Source organism: Solanum stenotomum, chromosome 11 (genome assembly GCF_019186545.1).
Source record: "Solanum stenotomum isolate F172 chromosome 11, ASM1918654v1, whole genome shotgun sequence".
Lineage (NCBI taxonomy): Eukaryota > Viridiplantae > Streptophyta > Magnoliopsida > Solanales > Solanaceae > Solanum > Solanum stenotomum.
In genome coordinates, this window is record NC_064292.1 from 37,815,361 (window position 1) to 37,838,931 (window position 23,571).

Sequence of the window (23,571 nt, forward strand, 5' to 3'; positions counted from 1 at the left end):
TAGACAAAAGTAAGAAAATCTCATATCAATAGAAGAGTTTGACAAACAAGCAGAAGTCTAAACGTAGTCTTGACAAGCCATTCTAATACATCAAGAAGTGGTTGGGACGTAACCCGTACACCACGTACAATGTCTGAAAACTAGAACATAAGAAAGTAGGGTAAAAGTGACGTGGTCCTCGGAACATGAGGACTCACCAATTCTTCTAACTAGTTATGTTGAAATCAGTTCTCAAGGCCTAAGAAATATTGGGAACTGCAGTATTCTTTACCAAGATATTTATCACCTTGTCATATAAATAGATAGTGAGATGTCCCCTAGCTCCTTAACAATCCTTGAGCCAGACAAGTAAGAAGTTTTAATCTGGCCTAAAAAAGTTCTTTTGGAAAAATACCTAGAATTTTTCCTATTATTAAATAAAGAATTAGTTTTTACTTTGTAAGAATGTTTTGTTGATCTTCATCTCGTAGACACTGAGAAACTTTTCAAGTTATTAAGCATAAAAGGTTTTAAATAGCCAACTTAAAAGCAAAAAATCTGTAAAATAAAAATTCAAGATCCTTAATTATCTCAATTAAACTTATCTAATTAAACTTAAATTTCAATTCAAAACTGATTGTTCTAGTAAACCCGTTGTAACAGAAATAATTTTAAACAAAAAGGGACTATTTTGGACATTTTTTACCCTGTTCTCCTTCTTGAGAAGTTGTTTATGAAGGAGAATGCAAATGTACCTTTCATGTGTTTTGCTAAAGAGTATAAGGTTAGCATCCTGCCCATTTTCTTATTTTCTTAAATGCCCTTACTATTTCTTCAAACAATGGGGGCTATTTTGTCGTTTAACCTAGAAAATCATAACACAACATACCCAATGTAATTTCACAAGTGGGATCTGGGGAAGGTGGTGTGTAGACAATCTTATCCCTACCTTATAAAGATAGAGAGATTTTTGATAGATCCTCTGGACTCCAATAATGATAAGGTAAAAATAATCGTAGTAAATATTAATAATGCAATTAAAAGTCAAAATTTATCTTAGCGGCGTTTAAGCAAGGCATGAGAAATAAGATTTAAGAATGGTTAAGTGATCCAATGTTGTCAATATAAGGATTAGTATTGATATGGATAATGTGCTAAATCATACTTGGTGTATTTCAGATGGAATTTATAAAAGGCATGTCTATTTTTATGGAATAATTTAATTATAGCTCTAAAGTGTATTAGGAAACACAATATTATGTGAGTTATAATGCATGCACTATGAATTTAGTTTTGCATACAATTGTCAATATTACTTAAGGAAAAACTTGAAAGTAACAATAGAAGTGATAAATATGTTGTCGGAAAAGGGAAGTAATTAGTTCAACAACTTCAATTAAGTCAGTTAAGGTAAAAAGGTAACAATAAATATGACCAATTAGAGGTGTAAAATCGTCTTATTATAATGTTTTAATTATAAAATTGGAATTGTCGAAATTTACTTCTTGAATTACATTAGGAGAAAGTATGTGTATATGTAATATAAAACTAGTTATTTGATATGTTTCCTTTTCTTTCATAGTGTAGAATCAACATTATGTAAAAGAAATACATTAGTTCGGGGAAGAGTCGCAACCCAAGTGGATGGTATGATGTAGACAACACACCCCAATGCAAGCATTAATGACTGCTTCCGTGGTTCAAAACCATTGCTTTAAGGCTCCCCTTCTGAATAAACATTATATTATATATGTAAATAAAAAGAATTTTGTTATTTTTCATTTTAGCATTATTAATTTACAATTAGTGAAATAAACAAGAAGTTAATTTTTCTTGGGATTCTGGGTAACCTCATAATAAATTCTCGATAATCTCATAATAAATTATGGGTAACCTCGTAATAAATTCTTGGTATCCCCGTGTAATGATTTAACCAGGCAAACATTGCATTTGATTCTTTTAGACCAAGAATCATGGCTTCTAGCGAAAATTATGAATTCGGAAGTAGCAGCAATTTGAGAATTTCGTTGTTGGAGAAACGAGAAGTGGGAGTGACGAAAGCCCTAGATCGAATTAGTAAGTTGCCAGACTCACTTCTTGTTCAAATTCTCTCCGTTTTGCCGACACAGGAGGCATTCACAACCTCTATTCTCTCAAAGAGGTGGCGCTATGTTTGGCCTTATGTTGATAGCTTCAATTTCACTCGTAAAAATTATCTGAAAACAAAAGACTTTGTATCCTTTGTAGACTATGTATTAGCTCGTTCCCTTTCTTCCAAAATAAAAAGATTAGATATTGACTGCAGCTACCTGCATCCATACAAATCACATGTTAGCAGATGGCTTAGTATTGCTGTTGAAAAAAATGTGGAAGATTTTGTATACCGCTCAAGTTCCAATAGTAATGGTTGCACATTGCCTCAATCTTTCTACTACTGCTCATGTTGGTAACATTACATTTGACATTTTATTGCTTTGATTATGGAGCGGTCATTAAGTGGAAGTCTCTAAAGAATATAAAGTTGGAGTATGTGGTGTTATCCGATGACAACTTTGTGAAGTTATTGTCTGGTTGTCCTGCTTTAGAAACTATGGAAGTTGATATGGTTGGGGGCTTTAGTCGCTTGGAAATTAGTTCCTTAAAAATGAAGAGACTAAATTTGAAAGGCTTGTTGTATTTTAGTATTGGGAATGATCACTTCTTGGAAATTCATGCTCCATATCTTCATAATTTGGAGATTTCAGGATTTCATCAGGAATGTAGGCTGGTAGACGTGTCCTCTGTGGTGAATGCAAAGCTTACGTTCTACACTAGATGTACCAAAGAAGTACATGCTCTTCTTGAAGAAGATNTTTAGTCGCTTGGAAATTAGTTCCTTAAAAATGAAGAGACTAAATTTGAAAGGCTTGTTGTATTTTAGTATTGGGAATGATCACTTCTTGGAAATTCATGCTCCATATCTTCATAATTTTGAGATTTCAGGATTTCATCAGGAATGTAGTCTGGTAGACGTGTCCTCTGTGGTGAATGTAAAGCTTACGTTCTACACTAGATGTACCAAAGATGTACATGCTCTTCTTGAAGAAGATATCGATGATGAGGAAGATAGTTGTAAGGATTCCCATCAAGTTTTTGGGACCCTCGTCCAAGATTATCTACAAAAGTTGAGTTGTGCAATTGAGCTTACAATAGGAACTTGATTTATAGAGGTTTGTTTCTAACTTTTAAGTCCGTGTTTTCCCTCATTGATAATTAGATAGTGGCGTTTCTTAATATTTTTTTACAATTGAGAATAAATTTCACAAAAGCAACAAGATCAATTACATAAACTTGTGGCCTTTTTGCAATCTGTTTGTCAACCTTTTGAAGTCAATTATTTCTTTGAGAAACCATTTATTTTTTATTACATTTATGTAGCTTAAAATATTTAAATGGTGTTGGTGAAATTACAATTGAAATCTTTCCACAGTCCATAGTAATCTCCTTGACTTGTTCCCTCTGAGATACAATAACCCAATCACAATGTATAACTCAATAAATGGTGGAGAAGAGTTGAGTTTAAATCTCCATCGAAAGAACACCTTCCTTCAACTAAATAAAACTATCTTTTCTACTAACTTTTATGCACTCTATATTTTTCTTATTGTACACGATATAATGTAAGATTACCACTATTTATATGTAAGAAATTCTTCGTTTGTAATGAATAGGAAGAATATGGGATAGTAAATTGGGTAGATAAATGACTTGGAGATTACATAAGTCATTAGGCATAAAGAGGTAGAATAATAGGTGAATAATGAGTTATTGTGTTATAGGAGCTACCAATAGAAAGTAATTGTCAATTAGTTACTCCAGATGAGCTCTAACATTAACGGATGAGAAATGCAACACATATGAGACTATTCATATTGCATAATGCTAATGTTAAAATGCCACGTAATCTAACAATCCCCATTTTAATATTAGATAAGAGAGTATATCAGTTGAAGGTAGACTATTATGCATAGTGAAAGTGTGCTCTGTATTGAACCTTTACTCAGTAAAACAATAATTTTTACTCCAGAGTCATAGTTGTCTCGGACTTGAACTGTGATTGCTTAAGGGGAAATGAAATATCTCTGCTTACACATAATAATCAAGGTGTTGACATGAGCTTTAATATCCAACACATTACGTTCTTGTGTTATCCCAATATTCATTAAGTATTTTTGAGAATAAACTCAATTCTCATAGGACACCCTATTTTCCCACTCAATAGGTGAAATCTGTCGAGAGTGTTGCAGTACATTTAACATCCCATTCATACAAGCTACATATTTTCATTAAGATTTTTTAGACTCAACCTTCATAAACCATTACAGGAAAAATGCACTCAAATCTTGGCCTCTTGCCTCCTCTTCTATGTGGATTTGTATTATCAACATCTCAAGTGAGGTATTCTTTTGTATGTGGCACCTGTTTTTATAAATTCCTTCCAAGAAAGTGGAAACTTATATAATATGCCACAAACAATAAGATTCTCTCTAATTTTTATCTCCTTGGATCTGATCTTTCCCACAATCATTATAAAGTCTTGAGCTTAATCTACCACTGATATTTTGTCCACCATTTGGAAATGAAAAAACCTAGTAGCATCATTTCTTTTGGCTCCATCCTAGTCGGTATAATACTTACTCTACAATACTTTCAAAATTTTGTTTGCATTAGAGCAAGTTATATCATAATAATTATAAAATTACTAGATAGACAATTAAGAAGATAATATCGACACTTGTAGGAATCATTATCATACTTCTCCACTTTCTCTTGAAAAGAATTAAGTTCATCATCATTCATGAAGGTACAATCTTCTTTATTAGGATTCTTCTCAGTTAACACATAAGAAATATTGAGAATACTTATGTAAAAAGTACTTACCATTCCTTCTCTTGAAATGAGTACCATTGAACTGAAATGGATGGTAAGATCTCCCATCTTGACATCCACGAATTCTTAAACTGTTGTCATTGAGTCTCCTTAAAACTGTTGGTGAAGTTACAATTACAATTGAAAATAAAAATGAAGAAAATAAAATTCAAGTCCACAGCAGCAAAATTTTTTAGCACTCCAGTAGTAATATTCTTGATGTGTCCCCTCCACGATAAAATAACTTAACCACAATGTGTAACTCAACAAACTTTGGATTAGTGTTTAGTCTAAAGCTCTACCAAAAAACAATCTTTCTTCTACTAAATAAAACCCAAGTTGCCCAGACTCTCCGAAAATGATGCCGCACCAATGTTGGATCCTTCAAAAATAAACTATTTTTGGAGGATCCAACACGCACCCGTCGACATTTTGAAAGAGTCCGAGCAACATAGAATAAAACTCTCTTTTCTGCTAACTTTTACTCGCTCTGTATTTTTCTTGTTGTACACAATATAATGTAAGACCACCACTATTTATAGGTGAGGAATTCTTCTTTGTAATGAATATGAAGAATATGGGGTAGAAAATTGGGTAGATGAATGTCTTAGAGGTTACATAAGTTACTAGGCATAAAGAGGTAGAATAAAGAGTTATATATAGGTTATAGGTGTTACCAATAGAAGTAATTGTCAATTAGTTACTCCAAATGAGATCTAACATAAAAGGGATGAAAAATGCAGTACATATGAGACTCTTTATATTACATAATAGTAATGTTAAAATGCCACATAATCTAACAGATGGTTTTGTTTTTTGGATAAATATATAAGCAGAGTGGTGTAAAAAATGTTTTATGGTTTGATTTTTCAGAACACTGCCTCTCTTCGGTGGAGTAATTTATTTTTGTTGATGTTGCTTTCTCCGTTCCTTACTAGTTACATTGGGATTACTGCTGCAGGTCATGTGCATGTTGCAACTCGAAGGAGTACAGATTCCTGAAATGAAATGCAAATAGCTAATGCTAGAGGAGTTGGATCTGGATAAGCTTAATTTGTTTGGGGTAGCTGGCCTTTTGCGAGCCTTGCCGCATGTGGAGACACTCAACATAGACTTTACTACAGTTGAGGTAACTTCCTCTCTTCTTTTGGCATCTGTTCATTTTATGAAGTTTTAACAACCTTACCCTACGAAAAGGCCTGAAATAGTCCCATATCTCTGGGAGTGTACTTAAAATGGTCCCTTATATGTATAAATTAGAGCACAAATAGGCCTTCCAATTTACAAGAATGGAGCACTTCCAGTGTTCTTTATAATGGTAGTTGGTCACATGTGTGTTATGAAGATATCCGTTGTCCTTGAAGAACATACCCCTTCTATTCCCTGCTTCTCTTTTCATTTATCTGGATCAACTAGTAAGGACTAACACTATGCAATGAGTTGATATTGAATAAATAGTTTTGTTTTCATCAAACCGCATTCTTGATGGACCTAAAGATTGCTTTAAAGTCTTGTTGATCTTGATCCCATGGACACTGATAAATTCTTCAAGCCATGGCACCCTACCCATTGTTTTTATTTCTTAAATGCCCTTACTATTTCTTCAAATAATGGGGGCAAATAATTCTTCTCCACTGTTCCGTGGAAACCATTTTCCCCGCTAAAGTTAGCCTGCCCCAAGAATATAAATCTGCCGTGAGGATAATCCTTTTGGTCAGCAAAAATATTTATGTTCAACTTGGTAATGCTTTGAGGTGCAAACCAAGAGTTTGAGGTCCAAATCAAACTATCATGCTTTTGGGGTTGTCTATATATGCTTTTACGAAAAGATATGCGACACAACCAACAATTTGAATACGTAGATCAATGGAAGTCTAAGAAATTCCTTGCAATAGAAATATGATATGACTTGATAGAGGAATCGCCTAGCAGTCTATGAGAGGAAGTGTTCATCGGACAAATAAATGAAAGAACCAGTCGCCACGAAGCGAAATGGGAAGATGAGATGGCTATGTGTAAAGGATAGAATGGACTGTCTTGCAGAGGAAGAGGAAGTACTTGGTAGTTAGACTTTTTTGTGGAGAAAACCAAAAGGTTTCTTAGAGTTAACCTTCTATAATAGGTTTGAAAAACTCATTTTTCATTATCAGTGAGCAACTTCTCTTTTGTCACTGTAAAGGGACACTTAATACTTCAATACGGTCAGTTTTGTTGCTTTCTTCGTGGCAAATGAGCTCCGGAACGAAAAGGATTGTTGTGCTTTTAATCTCTGCTTGGGCTACCTATAGTCCTATACCATGAATGTTTATCATAGGAACAACCATTTAAATGATTTCCCAAGTGGAAAGTACCATTAATATTCGTTGATTTCAATATTTTCTCGTTTCTATCAGAACTTTCTACTCTGTGAAATCATTTTTGTCAGTTTTCTGCAATTATATTAGGCTCATGTGCATGTTATCCTGATTGTATTCTGTCTCCAGTTTATGGTGTAACCGCTGCCAATCTGAGTTAAGATATTTGGCCAAAGGAGAATCCATTGATTTGCAGAATTGGATATCAAGGTTCGAGTTTCCCAACCTCAAGAATGTTAAGATTGTCATCCCCTTAAGGACATACTTGAATGATCATACGAATTGGGGCTTGGACAAGCTTTACAGACTTTCAGAATTTTTGTTAACAAATGCAAAGGTTTTGAAGAAGTTCGTCATCATATCAAAGAGAACAAAGTCAGAGAGCAGTTGCGGGTCCAAATATTTGTTTCAACTTGCTGATAAACTGATATGTTGCCCAAGATCCTCTACCAATTCTATAATTATGTTTTTTCAGGAGTGAGCTTTCTATGATTAGATTGCAAGTAGACTTCAAAAAAGTAAGATTTCTGTTCAGTTTACCAGAAATGTTAGCATAATTAAGCTTTTTGATTACTGTTGATGAAAAACTTGAACTTGTCTATGTAAGTAATAACTATTTGTTCCTGTTATCTTACCATTATGACATGCCAAATGTTATGGTTGTTTGGATTATCGTGAAGCTTTTTATCGTGTTGCCTTATTGATGTTGTATACATGTTTTGGAGTTTCTTCATTGGCTTTTCCCCCTGAAATCTGTGAAGATGGGCAGATCTACAAGCTACACTCTTCTCTGATAATTAGGTCATGAAATGTTACCTTTGTCCATATGACATTAAAGCATTATGATGATTACCTTTTGGCATTTCTTGGAAAGTATAGATTTGTACTGTTTGTTTATCTCAAGTGATATGTAGTTTTATTTTTTTTAAGAAAAAATTAAGCCATCACCTTAACCGTGTGTGTGTGTGGGTGGGAGGGGTTAGACTTGATCCCTACCATGTCTATAACATCCAAAAAGTTACAAAAGCAGAGGGGGACATGGACCTAACCTCAGAGAACGAGGATGAACTAAAGAATCTACAGAAAGACTAAGATGACATATACTTTCATACTATAAAATACAATGGTTCAACTAACAAAACAATTATATCTTCTCTTTATGCTAGGAAGTTGCCACTTATCTAGTAGAAATAGTACTTTCACCACTTTAGGAAATTGATGAAAAGAATAATAGAAGGTACCACTTCCACTTTAGGACCCCTGTTTAGCAAAGAAGTAAGCTATTTGGTTGGCTTCTCTATAGCAGTGGGAAATATTTACTTTTGCCCCATTCATGGCCTGATTAGGGACTTACACTATTTGGATTTAACCGAAAAACAAAATCAAATCAAAACGACTTCTAAATTTGATTAGTTTTTTGGTTTGGATTAATAGTTTACTTTGTTTAGTTTTGGATTTTAAAAATAAAACCGAAAAACAAAAAAAACGAATTATATATATATATATATATATATATATAAATAGGAGAAGTAATAATATTGAATCTCTTAAATATACCTTCTAATATAAATCACAAGTAAAACGTAAACCACAATACTTAAGAGTATATCAATTATAGATGTCCAAACATAAAATATAAATTAAATCATAATGAAAGACAATAACACACTCTCTCTCTTTATGTATTTTATGTTTGGACATCTATAATTAATATACTCTTAAGTATTGTGTTTTATGTTTGGACATCTATAATTGATATACTATTAAGCATTGTGTTTTACGTTTTACTTGTGATTTATATTAGAAGGTCTATTTAAAAGATTCAATATTATTACTTCTCATATATATATATATATATATATATATATATATTCAAATTGCAAATATAACTTTGATTATGTTTATAATTATTGCATAACCAAACTGAAAAGAGAAAACCAAACCTAACCAAATTTATTTTGGTTCGGATTGGATTACACTTCTTGAAAACTAGAAACCGAAAAACCCAAATCGAATAGTACAAAATCAAACTGAAAAACCGAATGCACACCCCTAGGCCTGATCAATGTCTTGAATGATTCCTTTCAGCTTCAAGTTTTTGGTATCCTTGTGTTTGATCATGTTGGCCACTAACATAGAATCAAGTTTCAAGTCATATTCGTTATAGCTAGCTTGCTTGCACCATCTGGTAACATATAATGCTGTCATAGCTTCAGCTTGATTGTTGGTTTTGCATTGAGCAGAGACTCAGAATGCCATGATAAAGTTACCAGTAGCATCCCTAATGATTCCTCGTATGCCAGACATTTGTGTTGTCTTTGATCTTTTACCTATCTCAGGTTTCATCCACCGACAATAAGTTTGTACCTTTCAATTCTTGCACAAAGTTCAGCCCATGTACCTGTAGTGTCACTGTTTGGAAAGGCAGTGGAAATGGCTGCCTTGATATTCCACAAGATATATGCACCTCCTTGAAGTCACAATTTTTTTTATGATTTCCATATTTACAAGCTGTCCAACTTTTCCAGATTTCTCAAGAAATGCAAATAGGGGTAATTTGTTGCATCATACTCTATACATTGTTGATGGTGCTTAAATTCCACCAAGTACTGAAAATTCGTTGACCATCTCCCCGACTCCCCCTTGGTGATTAATTCCAAGGGAGTTTCCAAAAGTATTTGGCCGTATCACTATCACTGAAAACATGCTGCAAGGATTCACATACAACTGGAGTTGTACAATATATACAACTGGAAACTAAAACTCATCATATTTGAGGATAAAAAATAAGATTTGACCCCAAAATATGGACTTAAGAGTCCATTTATACTGGACAGCCAACACGATTGGTATACATTGGTCTATCTAAGAAACAGAATGATGCTTTTCTATCTGAAAGGATAAATTTAATTTTAAAATTTTCAATTTATCCTTAAAAGAGATGATATGTAATTTTATATAGATTTATAATTTGTTTTAGGTTTTTTTTTTTTTTTTTAAATTCTATACTTAATCAAATAATATCACGTTATGATCTGGAACAACGAGAGTAATATAATAGCACTAGTGGTCCAATAGACGTGAAAATGAAATTTGAAAAAACTTTTGGAACAAAGAAACACATTTTGTCATCCAAGATATATAAAAGAAAATGAGAGAGAGAATTGTGAGACGAATCTAATGATGATGATAATTGTCATTATTTTATTATTATTATTATCATAATTCACTATCATAAATTGTAATGATTGTCACACATACGAGTACCTAAAATGATTTTGTTACTCGAATAGTTATTCAATTATTAAAAATTATGTAATAAAGTCATAATTTTTTTGTCATAGAAAAACCACTCTTCCATTAGTATTTCACTCTAAATCATTTTGATCAATTATTCAATGTTTGAGCCCTAAATTTTTGATTTGGCATTTTGAAGTTAAATAATCTCAAAATAAAAATCAAATGCCTCCAACCTCATTGACACCATGTAGTACTAGAAAAAAACATGACTTCTTGTGAAAAAAAATAAAGAAATATGAATTTAATAATAAATTTGAGTAATGAACAGTCAAAATAGTATTACGACAATAGAACTTTGGTTGTCTGTTCTTGTTACATTACTCTAAAACACAACTACTTCAACATTGATTTTTTCAAAATAAATAATTGCATTCAATTGACATTATAGCATATTAATGCCTAATCAAACATATGAAAACTTTAATCCAGATCCTTGAAACTTTTCTTCTATGATATGATTGAGTTTATCACTCATATCTATGGTAAAATAATTCTTCCAATCTCCAATTTCTCCTCTACGAAAGAACAAATTATATGCCTCTCCAGTTGAAAACTTTCCATTTGTATTCACTTCCAAATTGCTCAAATTGTCAAAGCTACACATTTTTAATATCTCATCCAGCACTCCACAATTTTCTTCCTCTATGGAAATTGGACATTCCAAGAATTCAGCCAAGCGTTTAAGCTGAATTTTCGGTTTCTTTTTAATTTCTTCATACATTAAGAAAAGTATTTTGGTAGGGTTTTCTATGCTTTGCTTCCAATAATCTAACACGTGATTCCAAAATGGACCATAAAGGCTCACCCCCTCACAGAAAAGATCAAACATTACTTCAATGGAATTGGTATCGTTGTGATGAAGTATTAAATTGTTTGTGAAATGCCACATAGAAATAAAAGTGTCCCTAGGATTCCTACATAAGTAAACGAGTTTGGTTTTTGAATCTTGGACTGATTTTGGCAATGAAGCAAAGGGCACATGAGTTGCCAAGAGTCTAGGTGAAGTGAATGTTGAAAAATCAGGGACTCGACCATCAATATAGAGTATATGCTCCAAGAATGGAATAAGAACATGAGGGTTATTGACAAGTAAAGGATGATTGGGTTCAAAAATAGGATGTTTCACTCGATTCACCAGAGCAAATAAAAGTGATTTCAACCAAGTAGTTCCTGATTTTGGAGTTGTAACTAGAATGATATCACTATCTTCAGCTTGAAATTGTTGTTGAAATGCAATCACACCTTGAAGAAATCTTGGTGGTGTCCAAAAACCTTGATAATTGTAGACATATGATCCAACCCATCCTTTATCTTTTGGAAGGATGGAGAGCAATTTCTTACACTCTTCACTTAGGTTATCCTCTTGTAAGTATTTGGGAGGAGAAGTTGTCATGATTTTGAGGATTGAGTGTTTTCTTAACGTCTGAGGCTTTTATAATAGATACGCATGAATAATACACTTACTATCCACGTGAATGTTTAGTCATACACTTCATGTGACTTCACTACTTCACATTTTTCATGTCTTACTATTAGTAATAATTACTTTGATTCACTTATTTGATTTGTCAAGAGAGTGCTATTATCGTGAGTGTGTTAGAATAGTTAGTGAGGCAGTCAAAATTAATGCAGTGTTTTGTCTTCTTTGTCAAGTAATGATTTTAATTTCAAGATGATTTTTTTTTGGTGTTTATTAAATCAGTAATCTTTTTAATTTATAACCATGAAAATCTAATTTAAACAAAAAATAATAATCTAATTTAACTATATACTTCCTCCAATGCTTTTAATTATTCCCGATAAACTTTGCACTCTTTTTAAGAGAACATAAATAACATGAATATTTTACTATAATATCCATATTAATTAACACACAATTTTAATGGACTTGTGAGTGATTTGGGAAAACTAGTCAATGTTAAGTATAAATTTTTTAAAAAGATGTCTTTCTCTTGATATGCTAAAGTAAGCAAATTGTCACACCCGAACCTGCACCCCGGAGATGGCCAGACCTCGAGAACTATTGATGACTCCCAAGAGAATCCTTAGTCTGATTGTCTGCTTAGCGGAAGACTTACTTGATATTTATAAGTTTAAAACACTGAATGAAAAACTTTAAGTCAAATATTGAGTCTAAACTATTTGAAAATTATGAATGCAATAGGTATAGTTTTTTTAGCAAACATCTAGAAAGGGAAATACTAAAAAAATTCAAATATTGTCTCTCTATGAAGCCTCTACTGTTTTAAGATAAGCGTCGGGACAAGACTTGTAACACCTCAGAAAAACAGACTTGGACTTTTTAGCAGAAACAGGTTGACCACGGAGGGGGTTTACGGGCCGTGATCAGGACCACGGTCTGTCACCCTTATTGTGGTTCACACCCAACCTCCGGTGGTGGACCACGACTCCCTTCACGGGTCATGGATCCCCACACGAGTCGTGGGACTGCTCGTAGTAGTGAGGCAGAGCACCACAACTCAGGAGGGTGGAACCACGGAGCCCACCACGGGCCGTGGAAAGCTCCGTCATCCAGGACCAATAGACCCCAACCTCAAGTGAAGAACCACGGTGGCCTTCACGGTCCGTGAAGTGGACCGTAGAGGGGAGGTCCCTGAACCAGTAGACACTGGCCAAGAACCACGACCCACTTGACGGGTTATGGTCCCAATGACAGACCGTTAGTGGCACCATGGTCGGCCTCGTCAGATTTTAAGTCAGGGTCATTTTGGTCTTTTTCCCTATGCGTTGGACATCTAAACTACGTCGTTTTACTCATGTAATCATTTAAAATTTATTAAATGATTCAGATTATATTAAATTCATTAATATATTAGTCCAAATAAATATTATGGATTAATATAATTGAGTTAATTATTTAAATTCAATAAGTATGAATTTAATTAAAGCCCGCTCCATAAAGCCCATATGCCATGTCACTTAAATCTGATTGGTCGAAGGGAATCCTATTCCAATCACAACTCCTCTATTTTAAAACTATAAATAGGGGTCCTCATAATTCAGAAAGAAGGAACCAAGAATTTTAACAAGAAGCTAGAGAAAGCTCATGGATCAAAAACCGCAGATTTCTCTACAAGTTCAAGAGTTCAAAAGAATTCAAGCGTTCAAGTTTCAAGAACGTTCAAGTTTCAAGAACGATCAAGATCAAGAATGATAAAGATCAAGAACAATCAAGATCAAGATCGCCGGATTCAAAATCAAGCTCGAAGCCCTTGAATTTAACTAGAAGTCAAGATCAAGATAAAGTTCAAGTTCAAGATCAAGATAAAGTTCAAGATCAAGTCCAAGTTTAAGTTCAAGATCAAGATCAAGATAAAGATCAAGATAAATCCCAAGTTCAAGATCAAGCTCAAGAGCCCTTAAATTATATCCGAAAAGGTGAATCCAGAGGAATCATAGAGATTGTAACACTCGCACTTTGAAATAATAAAATGATTGTTGCATAATTTTCTGTTCTTGATTATTGTTATCTCGACGCGAATTTTATTGTCTACAACTCAGTTTAAGCCTAATATTCTAATCAGAACCTACCATAATAGATCTATTCACCAAAATCTTTCAAATTTAGAGCAAAAAGAGGAGAAAAAGGAGACCCAAACCCCTCAAGAACACAACAGGTTTTCTTCAGATCCAGCCCTGAAGTCAAAAAATTTCTCCGTGAAATTCGTCACCAGGTATGTGGAATTTCACTAGTGGATTCCTTTCATCCATTAGGTCTCTAGAATTCAGTTAGATTATTGATTCACTATTTCTTGCTTAGACCTAGGGTTTCTAAAACCTTAGATATTGGTTGTGATTTAGCTGTTAGAATATTCCTAATCAGATTATCATGTTTTTGTGGAATCATTGCTTAGTTCTTTGTATGAAACTCAAAACCCTAGTTGTGTAGATTTGCTTAGTTCATGAATTACACATGCTAGGTCAGTTAAACAAATATACATGTTTCAGTTTTCGAATGTCATATTATCAGTATATAATTGTTACATTCTCAGATTTTGCATGTCAGTATTTTGAGCTATTCAACATTTCAGTATTTCAGTCATAATGTGTCATATACATATTCAGTTGGGAGTAGGCTTAGTACCGAGTGGACTAGGGTTTCAGCATACCCTCATAGTCCTAGAACTACGTTCCCCTGTAGGTTTATAAGTCCCCTCTGTAGGCATCATACTTAGTGATCACGCAGTCATGCCTCTATACCCCTGGCAAGGTATATTGGGTCCTCTCGATGGGGCATATACATTGGACTTCACGTTTAGCTCACATGGTTTTATGTCGATTAATAGTAGCTCCCACAGTCACACTCTAGTGCATTTGACCAGATTTTCAATTATAGTTCAGTGTTCAGTCTCAGCATGTCATCTTAGAAATCAGTACTTGTCATTGCATTCAGTTCAATTCTTTTCAGTTATCATTCAGTATTTACATTATTGTTCAGATTAATCATTGTTCAATTGCACTTTGTTCAATTTATGTATTTATTCAGTTATACTCTATATCCTGCATGCTCAGTACATTCCAAGTACTGACGCATACTCTGCGCTACATCCTTTCATGATGTAGGTTTAGGTCCTCAACATACAGATCACATGTAGATCAGTTCCCGATCCATACTCAGCAGTATCAGTGGTGAGTCCTCATACTTTAGAGGCCTTTTCAGACATAGTATTAGATTCAACTTTAGCTTTTGAGTGATTGTTTAGTATCACTAAACTCTTAGAATTTTATATATTCAAGATCAGTTTTGGGTATTCCCCACCATTAGTTATATATTGATTTAGCTTCCGCATAGTATCTCTTTATTTTAGAAAATTATAGTTTGCTTATGATAGGACAACTCACGATTAGCTTGGGGTCACTCGTGATCCTAGGTCCCGTGTTTATGTCAAGGGGGTAGCTTCGGGGTGTGACAAACTTGGTATCATAGCATTAGGTTTAAGAGTCCTAGGATGTCGGAAAAACCGCACTAAGTAGAGTCATTTTCATGGGTGTGAAGTGCACCACATCTAATGAGAGGGAGGCTACAAAGTGTTTTAGGAAAACTTCACTCTCTTTGCTACTCTTATCGTGCGTGAGGTATGATTCAACTTCTCGTTTCGCATCCGTCGTTATGCGTTTCAGATCATGCCTCCTCGTAGAGCTTACGCAAGGAATGGTAATGCCCGCAGTGCTAATGAAGTTCCTCCAGTCCCAGGCCATGAGGTTTCAAATGCAGAGTTTCAGAATTCTATCCTACTTTTGGCTCAGAGTGTAGCCAATCAGAACAATCAGCAGGTTCCAGTTACTACTAACACCAATGTTGGGTCAACTGTAGCTAGAGTTCAAGAATTTATTAGGATGAATCCGCTTGAGTTCTTAGGGTCGCAAGTTGGTGAGGACCCCCAGAACTTCATTGATGAGGTTAAGAAAATATTTGGAGTGATACAATTGACTGGAAATGATAGGGTAGAGTTGGCATCCTTGTCACGACCCAGGGTACCTCTTGATGCAACAAGGCATATAGAAACCTGAAAGGCTTCATGTAAGCTACTTAGCATATCATAACATAAGCAATAGAACAATAAAGAGTAAAAACGCATTTCAAGTCAAGTCTAAACTTTTCATTTAAAGAAAAGCGGAAGTCTAGACTATAAGGCTCAACATAACCATCTATTACAATGTTCAAATGAGAAAAAGGGACACAACCCATACAACATAATCCAAAAAGGAAATACAAAAAAAGAACTACAATGAGATAACATTCGTCCTCGAATCATGAGGACTCACCAACAAGCTAGGAGAATAAGCAAATCCAAGTTTTTAGCCACAATGATTAGCACCTTGAGAACCAGACCCTACGCTTGGGAAAAATGTAGGAAAAGTAGGCATTAGTCCAAAAATGAACTAAGTATGATAGCCATGCATAAAAACATTGAAAACATGCTAAAAGGGACATTTTAGTAGAATGCATGCAATTTACTAAGTTAAAACATCATTGTGAAGATAGTGGAAAATCATAATTCATAAGCATAATTAACATATAGATCATCATGACATAAGAGGAACATATCATAAATACCCTCAAAGCATACTTGTGCAATGCATGAATAAGACCCCATAAATCTAACCCATAATAAGTAAAGCTTCTTGAGTAACCATAGTTCATAATCCATATTCATATTCATATTGTTGTTGTCATAGTGGGATTAAGCCTTAACCGACATAGACCATGTGAGCTAAACATGGAATCCGGTGTCTACCCCACACCGAAAAGGGGTTGTCCTACTTGCCTAAGGTAGAACCATACTCTTAGCTTAGGTAGATCCACTAGCTAAATACCTATGAGGGCACATAGTTATGGAATAAGAAGATTGCTACTAGAAACTCGGACTCAACTAGCGTAGAAGGTTTCCATCTCATGAGACATACTTTGGGAACCTGGACTCAACTAGCGTAGAAGGAACCCATTTGTAAGCCAGACTTAACTAGCGTACAAGCTTCCATCTCATATTCAATATCCACTTTGTGCTAAGCATTTATTTCCCACGAAGTTCATATTAAGTCTTGACTTAAGTTCATATTCATGGAAGAATGTCTTGACACTCAATCCAACATAATTCATAAGATAGCTCATTAGATAATGCGTGAGAATAACCTTTCACCGTCCATGTCTACACATAGATTCAACAGGTGAGAAAGCCTTTAAACCCTAGAATCATCATATCGTGAGAAAATCTTTCACATCATATCATATTCATGCATAAGTGTGTGTATGAGAATAAACTTTCAACACACAACAACTAGATTATAATCATATTCACTTTACTCTCAAAGTGTTCTTAAAGCATATACTAACTTCATAATTCATGCATAATATCATAATTTACCTTTCAAGGATCAAAGCTCATATTGCATCAACACATCTAGAATTCAATACATTATGCATGGATAATTACATAATTCAAGTCGTTCAATTACTACAAGCATAATCTCATAATATCCTTCTTTCATCAACAAATCCACATCACAAGATCATAATTGGGAATTTTGGGGATTTCATGGGTTCTTGCGGATTTCAACATAAAAACCATAATAAATCATCAATTCAATCATAATATAAAGTAATTCAAGCATTAGAATCATTTTAGAAAGGAACCCATGGTTTTGGAATCAAACCCTAACTTTTGGGGATTTCTATCTTTGAAATTGGGGTTTTGAAGGGGCACCATGGATGAAGGCAATCCATGGATGAAGAGATACCATACCTTAGCAATGAAATCTAATGAATTTGAGAAGATAACCTTGCTCCTTCAACCCTAGCTACAACTTCCTTCTTCTTTTTCCTTGAAGTTCTAGAGAGAGAATTTTCTTTGGAGAGGATGAAGTTTTGGGACTAGTTTTGGGTGTTTGAAATAACGAGGTAATTGACTTAGCTTAGTGAATTAAAATCCTTATATAGGTGATCTAATTTAGCCTAAAACGACCTCACTTAGTTATTAATTAAAACTGAAAAAACCCCAAAGTTCCCCTAACTTAACTGCCAAAGAGCAGTTTCCAGGTCCCACCCATCCCCTCACCGACGGACCATGGTTGGACCCACGGCCCGTCCTGGTAAAACATGGGTCAGATTTCAAAAGTTTTTTTTTCAGGGCTTGACCTACGACCCCTCACAGAACGACCGTGGTTGGACCCACGACCATGCTGGTGAAGCGTAGGTCAGGGTTCAGAGATCCTCACCTGCAGGCTCGACCTACTGTCCCTCACCCACGATCGTGGACTAACCAATGGGGTGTAGGTCCCCTTCGTTGGTAACTGTCCAACCATTTTCTAGGGTCCTCCTCAAGGACCCATGGTTGGTCCTTAGGGGTCGTACCTNGATTCACTTATTTGATTTGTCAAGAGAGTGCTATTATCGTGAGTGTGTTAGAATAGTTAGCGAGACAGTCAAAATTAATGCAGTGTTTTGTCTTCTTTGTCAAGTAATGATTTTAATTTCAAGATTATTTTTTTGGTGTTTATTAAATCACTAATCTTTTTAATTTATAACCTTGAAAATCTAATTTAAACAAAAAATAATAATCTAATTTAACTATATACTTCCTCCAATGCTTTTAATTATACCCGATAAACTTTGCACTCTTTTTAAGAGAACATAAATAACGTGAATATTTTACTATAATATCCATATTAATTAACACACAATTTTAATGGACTTGTGAGTGATTTGGGAAAACTAGTCAATGTTAAGTATAAAATTTTTAAAAAAATGTCTTTCTCTTGATATGCTAAAGTAAACAAATTGTCACACCCGAACCTACACCCCGGAGATCGCCGGACCTCGAGAACTATTGATGACTCCCAAGCGAATTCTTAGTCTGGCTGTCTGCTTAGCGGAAGACTTACTCGATATTTATAAGTTTAAAACATTGAATGAAAAACTTTAAGTCAAATATTGAGTCTAACTAATTGAAAATTAAGAATGCAATAGGTATAGTTTTTTTAGCAAACATCTAGAAAGGGAAATACCAAAAAAAATTCAAATATTGTCTATCTATGAAGCCTCTACTGTTTTAAGATAAGCGTTGGGACAAGACTTGTAACACCTCAGAAAAACAGACCTGGACTTTCAGCAGAAACAGGTTGACCACGAAGGGGGTTTACGGGCTGTGATCAGGACCACGGTCTGTCACCCTCATCGTGGTTCACACCCAGCCTCCGGTGGTGGACCACGACTCCCTTCACGGGTCGTGGATCCTCACACGAGCCGTGGGATTGCTTGTAGTAGTGAGGCAGAGCACCACGACTCAGGAGGGTGGAACCACGGAGCCTACCACCGGCCGTGGAAAGCTCCGTCATCCAGGACCAGTAGACCCCAGCCTCAAGTGAAGAACCACGGTGGCTTTCACAGTCCGTGGCCCTTCACACAGTCCGTGAAGTGGACCGTAGAGGGAGGTCCCTGAACCAGTAGACATTGGCCAAGAACCACGACCCACTTGACAGGCTGTGGTCCCAACGACAGACCGTCAGTGGCGCCATGGTTGGCCTTGTCAGATTTTAAGTCATGGTCATTTTGGTCTTTTCCCCTATGCGTTGGACACCTAAACTATGTCGTTTTATCCCTAAAGTACGTCGTTTTATCCCTAAACTACGTCATTTTACTCATGTAATCATTTAAAATTTTTAATAAAATTTATAAAATGGTTCGGATTATATTAAATTCATTAATATATTAGTCCAAATAAATATTATGGATTAATATAATTGAGTTAATTATTTAAATTCAATAAATATGAATTTAATTAAGGCAGAAGTACTCACTACCCCCCTGAACTTGAAGCTTTTTATACGGTGTACACCTAAACTAAATTTCGTTTTAATTACCCCCCGAACTTGTTTATTCCTCTGTCGCGTGCACCTTTTTCGTCCACATGGCGTAGAAATTGACAACACACTCTACTAGGCGCGTGAGGAAGTGATTTTTTGCCACATCATAAAGGTACAACGGTAAAAAACATAAAAGAGCCATTTTTCTTTAATATTTGGCATATTTTAAAGATTTTTCTCTCTCTATTCTCTAACTATTTATTCTCCCTAATCCCTTCTTCCTTTTCAAATTTCAGAATTTTTCTCTCTTTTTTGTTTTAATTGCTCTTGCTAAATTCATGAATTATAATAGGAGACTTGTTTTCTTATGTGGGACTCCTCCAATTCTGAAAATTTCATGGACAAATGACAATCCCGGACATAGATTTCTCGGTTGTAGACACTATGGGGTATGTATTGTTTCATATTTTTTTGCTTTTTATTTGCCAAGTTCATATTATGTAATTTTTTTAACTTTGATTTTATGAAATGCAGTCCTCATTTCGAAATCCTTGTAAGTTTTTCGATTGGTATGATCCAGAATTTCCTAGCCAGGCGAATACTGTGATTTTGGGTCTGTTGAAGAAGACCAACAAACAAGAAAAACAGCTGAAATGTAGAAGGATGTTGAAACTGATTTTGGGCATTAGTTTGATATGTAATGTGATATTGTTCTTTTATTTAGTGTGTCGTTGAAATTTTTTTTGTGAATGCAATTGTTATTAACGCAAGGTCTTTTGGTTCTAGGATTCTCATTTTGTGGATTAGTTTTGTTTGGTGTTTTAGTGATGTATGTTTCTACTGATTAAAGCTATATATATATATATATATATCTTTGTGTATGTTCAATTGACTTGTCCTTTTTTCATAAAACTACAGTTAACTGTAATTGGTAATATGATAACAAAACACGAAATAATAACATAAAGGCATAACATAACTAGTGTTTTCTTGATCATCAAACACAAACATCATAGTGTTTCATTGTTTCAACCAACAACCACAATAACTTAAGTTAACCACCAAAACAAAAACAGTCACTACTTTAAGTTTGGTTGAACAACCACACAAGCACCAAAACACAAAATAGACACTACTTTAAGTTTGATTGAACAACCGCACAAGCACAAAATACAACCATACAACCATACAACCACACAACTAAGAAGTTTTCTTTGAGGGTGATTTTCCCTTGGCTTGTGCCCTTGTTTGAACTCCAGTAGCTTTTGATTTGGTTTGAATATGACGCATAACACTTTGGACTTGAAGTTCTCTTTGAGTCATGGCCTGTTTGCCTTTCCTCTTCAGTCCCTTGGTAGGTTTAAAACCAATATCACCTGTCACATGCGCATAACTCACCACACCAGTATTAACCCTCTTACTGCTAGACAATCCTTGCTGCAATATTAACAACATAGTTATTTTGGGTCTCATATTTAAAAATATAATTTTGACAGTTTTATAAGACACTTACATTAGTACATGTATATCCAGTATCTGCAACAAATACACCTTGTCCAACCACTTTAGGCCTCTTCTTGTAATCACTTCCTGCACCTCTTCTTGTACCAGTCTTGCTGCTATTTGCTCTTTCATATTGACATCTACCCCTCTTTTTTCCAGTGGTGGACTAATATGAGTAGAAAAAGAGTACCACAAGAGATTAAATTAATAAGTAACCTAATCTAATTTATAAAATTAAAGTAATGTGAATGTAACTCTTGAGTGGGTGTTGGTGTAGACTTAGGTTTAGGATTTTTTGGACAATTTCTCTTATTATGATTTGCTCCTTTGCAAATTGAACATGTCATTACTGTCCCCATTCTTGGCAATTTCCCAGCTTTTCTCACTTCACCAATTTCTCTCCTTCTGTTCTTTGGTGGCCTACCAGGCATTTGCCTTGCCTCAGGTGGTTCAACCATTGGGTTTCTGCTTTTAGGCCACATTTCCATGTTTGGGATTGGTTGAATGAAATGAGAATATGTCTTCAGATATGTCTCTTTTCTATACCAGCTTGAAATTGCTTGTGATGCATCCATATTCAAGTGATTCATTTCTGCTATACCATGTGCACATGGGATACCTTTTAATTCCCAAGATCTGCAACTACATTTCTGTTGACCCAAGTTCACAGTATGCTTATATACCCCTTCTAACACTTCAAATCCATCATCACCATTCCATTCAATGTTGCACTGCATTGATCTTGTTACATTGGTATTGAATACCTTCATTGCCATTTGAGATATTCCATCTGTCCATGTTTCAGCAAATGCTCTTGACTTTCTCACCCTACTCATCACCTTAACTCTAATTTCTTCCAACATAGTTACAATAGTCTTGTTCCTAGGTCCCAAGATCCAAGCATTGAAACTCTCTGCCATGTTGTTATCTATACTATCACATTTTGAAAAAGTTTGGAAAAAAGCTTTGCACTATTTCTCCTTATTGTATTTGATAAGGGCTTCAACTATACCTTTTCCCAACTTAGATAGTACATTTATATTGTACTTAAATTGTGCCTCAAATGTTGATCTAGCACAAGCCCAAAATTTCTTCCTTCTCTCTATGCCTCTGAAGTATTGTGACCAATTTGCTAATATGTGTTTAGCACACATTCTGGAAATAGTTCATCTACATCAGCTATTAGTCCCTGTAGTTGCAAAGCAAAATAAGAAAGATAGTTAAATTTTGATCAAATTAAATTAAAGATAAAAAAAAAGAAATTCAATTACCTTTTGCATATCACTAATGATAGTGAGCTGGGAACCATTTCCTAGATTAAGATCATTTTGCAGAATGGTCATGAACCATTTCCATGTCAACTTGCTTTCAGTACCAATTACTGCCCATGCTATTGGATACATTTGGTTGTTTGCATCCTTAGCAACAGCTACCAAAAGTTGATCCTTACAAATTTCTTTTAGAAAACACCCATCTACCCCTATACATCTTCTGCATCCTTGTTGGAAACCATTTTTCATAGCATCAAAACATATATAAAATGAGTGAAACTATTTCATCCCATTTTCTGATTCTGAATCTTCAAGCTTCACAACACAAGTGCTATTAGGATTTGTTTGGAGTAACACATCCCTGTAGTATATGATTCTGTTAAATTCTGCCACATGGTCCCCCATAATTTCCTTTAAAATAATTTTTCTTGTTTTTAAGCAAACTGCCTTGCCTACATGAACATTCAACTCTTTCCTCACCAAATCTTGTATTTCCCACCCTTTTACACTAGGCTGAGAAATAATCCTATCTTTCAGATACTTACATAAAAATTTTGAATTACACAAAATATTATTGGTGGTCCTGGTACATCTGTGCCTTGGGTTGTATGTCTTGATAGTGAAGTTCTCACTCCTCCCTTCCTTGCTTGCATACAACAGCCATGGACAACCACTTTTACACTTGACTCTTACTCTAGTACTCTCGTTCACATACTTGTCTAACTCAACTCCTTTTTTATAACATATTTTGTAACTGCCTCTCTAAATTCCTTTACACTTTCAAATACCAAACCACATTGCCATATTACAACATCACAAGTAGAATCATATATCACTCTATTACTCTTCTTTCTTCCCCTTAAACTCTCTCCTTCAAGTTCATCATCAGAAACAAGTTCTTCTTCATCACTTTGAAAACTATCATAATCAGA

General features: G+C 34.7%; 2 protein-coding genes and 1 long non-coding RNA gene across 3 annotated transcripts; 2 read left to right on the plus strand and 1 right to left on the minus strand.

Annotated features, from left to right (window-relative positions):
- Positions 1–1,793: 1,793 nt before the first annotated feature.
- Positions 1,794–2,836, plus strand: LOC125845887 (putative F-box/LRR-repeat protein At5g02930). Its single transcript, XM_049525379.1, is given in 2 exon segments — positions 1,794–2,420; positions 2,423–2,836. Coding segments are annotated over 2 exon segments (882 nt in total). The 5' UTR covers positions 1,794–1,952.
- A 143-nt stretch (positions 2,837–2,979) lies between these two features.
- Positions 2,980–7,864, plus strand: LOC125845520 (uncharacterized). Its single transcript, XR_007444293.1, has 3 exons — positions 2,980–3,188; positions 5,849–6,016; positions 7,371–7,864. It is a non-coding gene; the product is annotated as an uncharacterized LOC125845520 (long non-coding RNA).
- Positions 7,865–10,897: 3,033 nt separating this feature from the next.
- On the minus strand, positions 10,898–11,940 carry LOC125844675 (cytosolic sulfotransferase 12-like). Its single transcript, XM_049523992.1, has one exon. It carries the CDS (start codon positions 11,932–11,934, stop codon positions 10,945–10,947), a length of 990 nt encoding a protein of 329 aa, XP_049379949.1. The 5' UTR covers positions 11,935–11,940; the 3' UTR covers positions 10,898–10,944.
- Between the last annotated feature and the right edge of the window lie 11,631 nt (positions 11,941–23,571).